The sequence below is a fragment of the Eimeria mitis genome, genomic scaffold (genome assembly GCF_000499745.2).
Source record: "Eimeria mitis Houghton genomic scaffold, Emh_scaff1940, whole genome shotgun sequence".
Taxonomy (NCBI): Eukaryota; Apicomplexa; class Conoidasida; order Eucoccidiorida; family Eimeriidae; genus Eimeria; species Eimeria mitis.
Window position 1 is genome coordinate 4,073 of NW_013570263.1, and position 1,673 is coordinate 5,745.

Sequence of the window (1,673 nt, forward strand, 5' to 3'; positions counted from 1 at the left end):
TAAGCTGTCTGCGCTGTCGCCGTTGTGAATATGCTGCTGTTGTTGCTGCTGCTTCTCTGGCGTTGGTACCTGACTGTGCTGCTTGGTGCTACGAACATGAAGTAATCTGCCCTTTTCCATCCTTTGCAGCTGGCGGTACACCCAGCGCGCAACTTGCCGGGCAATGTGTGAGGCGTGTCGGGCCTGAGCGCAGCAACGACGAGTCAGCAACATATACAACCTAGAAACAAAAGTCTTGCACAGCCGCTGCTGCTGCTGCAGTTAACGGATGCTTAACTTACATTTTGAAAAGAAGAACCATCCGGCGGTGCCGCGCCTGCAGAAGCATGCATCGCAGCCAGCTGAGGAGTGACAGGCTTAAAGAGGGCAGGAATTATGGGGTTCTTGAAAAACGCATGTAACAGAAGTATCAGAAAGGTTGCAGCAGCAATAAAAACCACAGATACGTACTGTGAGAGGTTATCCCTTCCATGCGAGATGCGAGGACAGTCGAAGAAACGCGAACTATAACCGGCGGCCTGGGGCCCTTCGCACCCATGGAGAAGAAGCCCCCTAGTTGCACAGGCAGATCGTGCTGTTCTGGCAATTTGCTGCTGTCGCTGCAACTACCATTGCTGCTGCTGCTGCTGCTGCTGCTGCTGCTGCTGCTGCTGCTGCTGCTGCTGCCACTGTCGCTAATTTTCGTGCCGTCCTGATCGCTAGGCCGGCTCTGTGTGACACTCTTCTCCCTTGGGTCCTGTGAAGGGGACGTCGAAGCATCCGTCGCGGCAAGCAGCTGCTGCTGCTGTGCAGCTACAGCTTCTCGAAGGACAGTAGCAGACGGCAACAGATCATCCATGTCATCGACCACAGGCTCTGGCTGCTGCTGCCGCTGCTGCTGCTGCTGCTGCTGCTGCTGCTCTTCTGGTCGTTGACCCTGGTCAGGATCTGCTGTAGGAGCAGGAGAGGCGACCGCTTTCTCTAAGGCGGCCTGAGGGAAAAGCACCAACAGCAGCAAAGCAGTTGTGTCATGGCTGCGCCTTTCATGCTCCGGCGGGGGGGGCGGCAGCAGCAGCTGGGCCAGAAGCTCGGGTTGCAGGTTTTTCTTTTGCAGCGGGTAGCGCACTTGAATAGCATTAAGGATCTCTACGCCGTAGCGGTGAACCGCTGGTGGTGTGGGGCGGATGGCATGACGCAGCTGGACGTGGTTTGACGGCCTCTGAAGCAGCAGTAGCAACGGCAGCAGCCGCAACAGCACAAACGCCACAGGTGCAGACGGGGATGCAGTAGCGTTTTTCAGGACTGTCGATGCAACTCGGAAGGTAAGAGGCTGGTAGACATCAGCAGTAACAACTACTTCTCCGTCTCTGTGCTGCTATTGCACCAGCGGATGATGCTCCTGGTTGGGCATCACGTGCTTTCTCCTCACCCTTTGCGCCAGCAGCAAGATGCAGGCGTTTGCCAGAACCGCGTGGGGACTGACGTCCCTCTTTCGCGCCACAGAATCTCGCCATGAGAGGAGTCCCTTCTGATCCCACAGTAAAGAAAACCCAGATGCATCCAGAATGAATCAGCAACAGAAGCAAAGCCAGCAGCAGCAGCACGAGATCGAGACAAGCATCACCGACAGCCTTGACACAAGAAAATGAAAACCAGATGGAAGTGCAAGCCGCAACCACAATCCTCCAAGGGAC

General features: G+C 55.9%; 1 protein-coding gene across 1 annotated transcript in view; it reads right to left on the minus strand.

The window, feature by feature from the left end:
- Positions 1 to 272: 272 nt before the first annotated feature.
- The window catches only part of EMH_0046180 (exosome component 10, putative), a gene marked incomplete at both ends in the record, with an annotated part of 2,695 nt that continues 1,294 nt past the window's right edge, over positions 273 to 1,673 (minus strand). The window contains 3 exons of the mRNA XM_013496139.1: positions 273 to 316; positions 451 to 1,198; positions 1,409 to 1,507. Coding sequence (XP_013351593.1) covers positions 273 to 316; positions 451 to 1,198; positions 1,409 to 1,507 — 891 coding nt within the window. The remainder of the gene's footprint in view (positions 317 to 450; positions 1,199 to 1,408; positions 1,508 to 1,673) is intronic.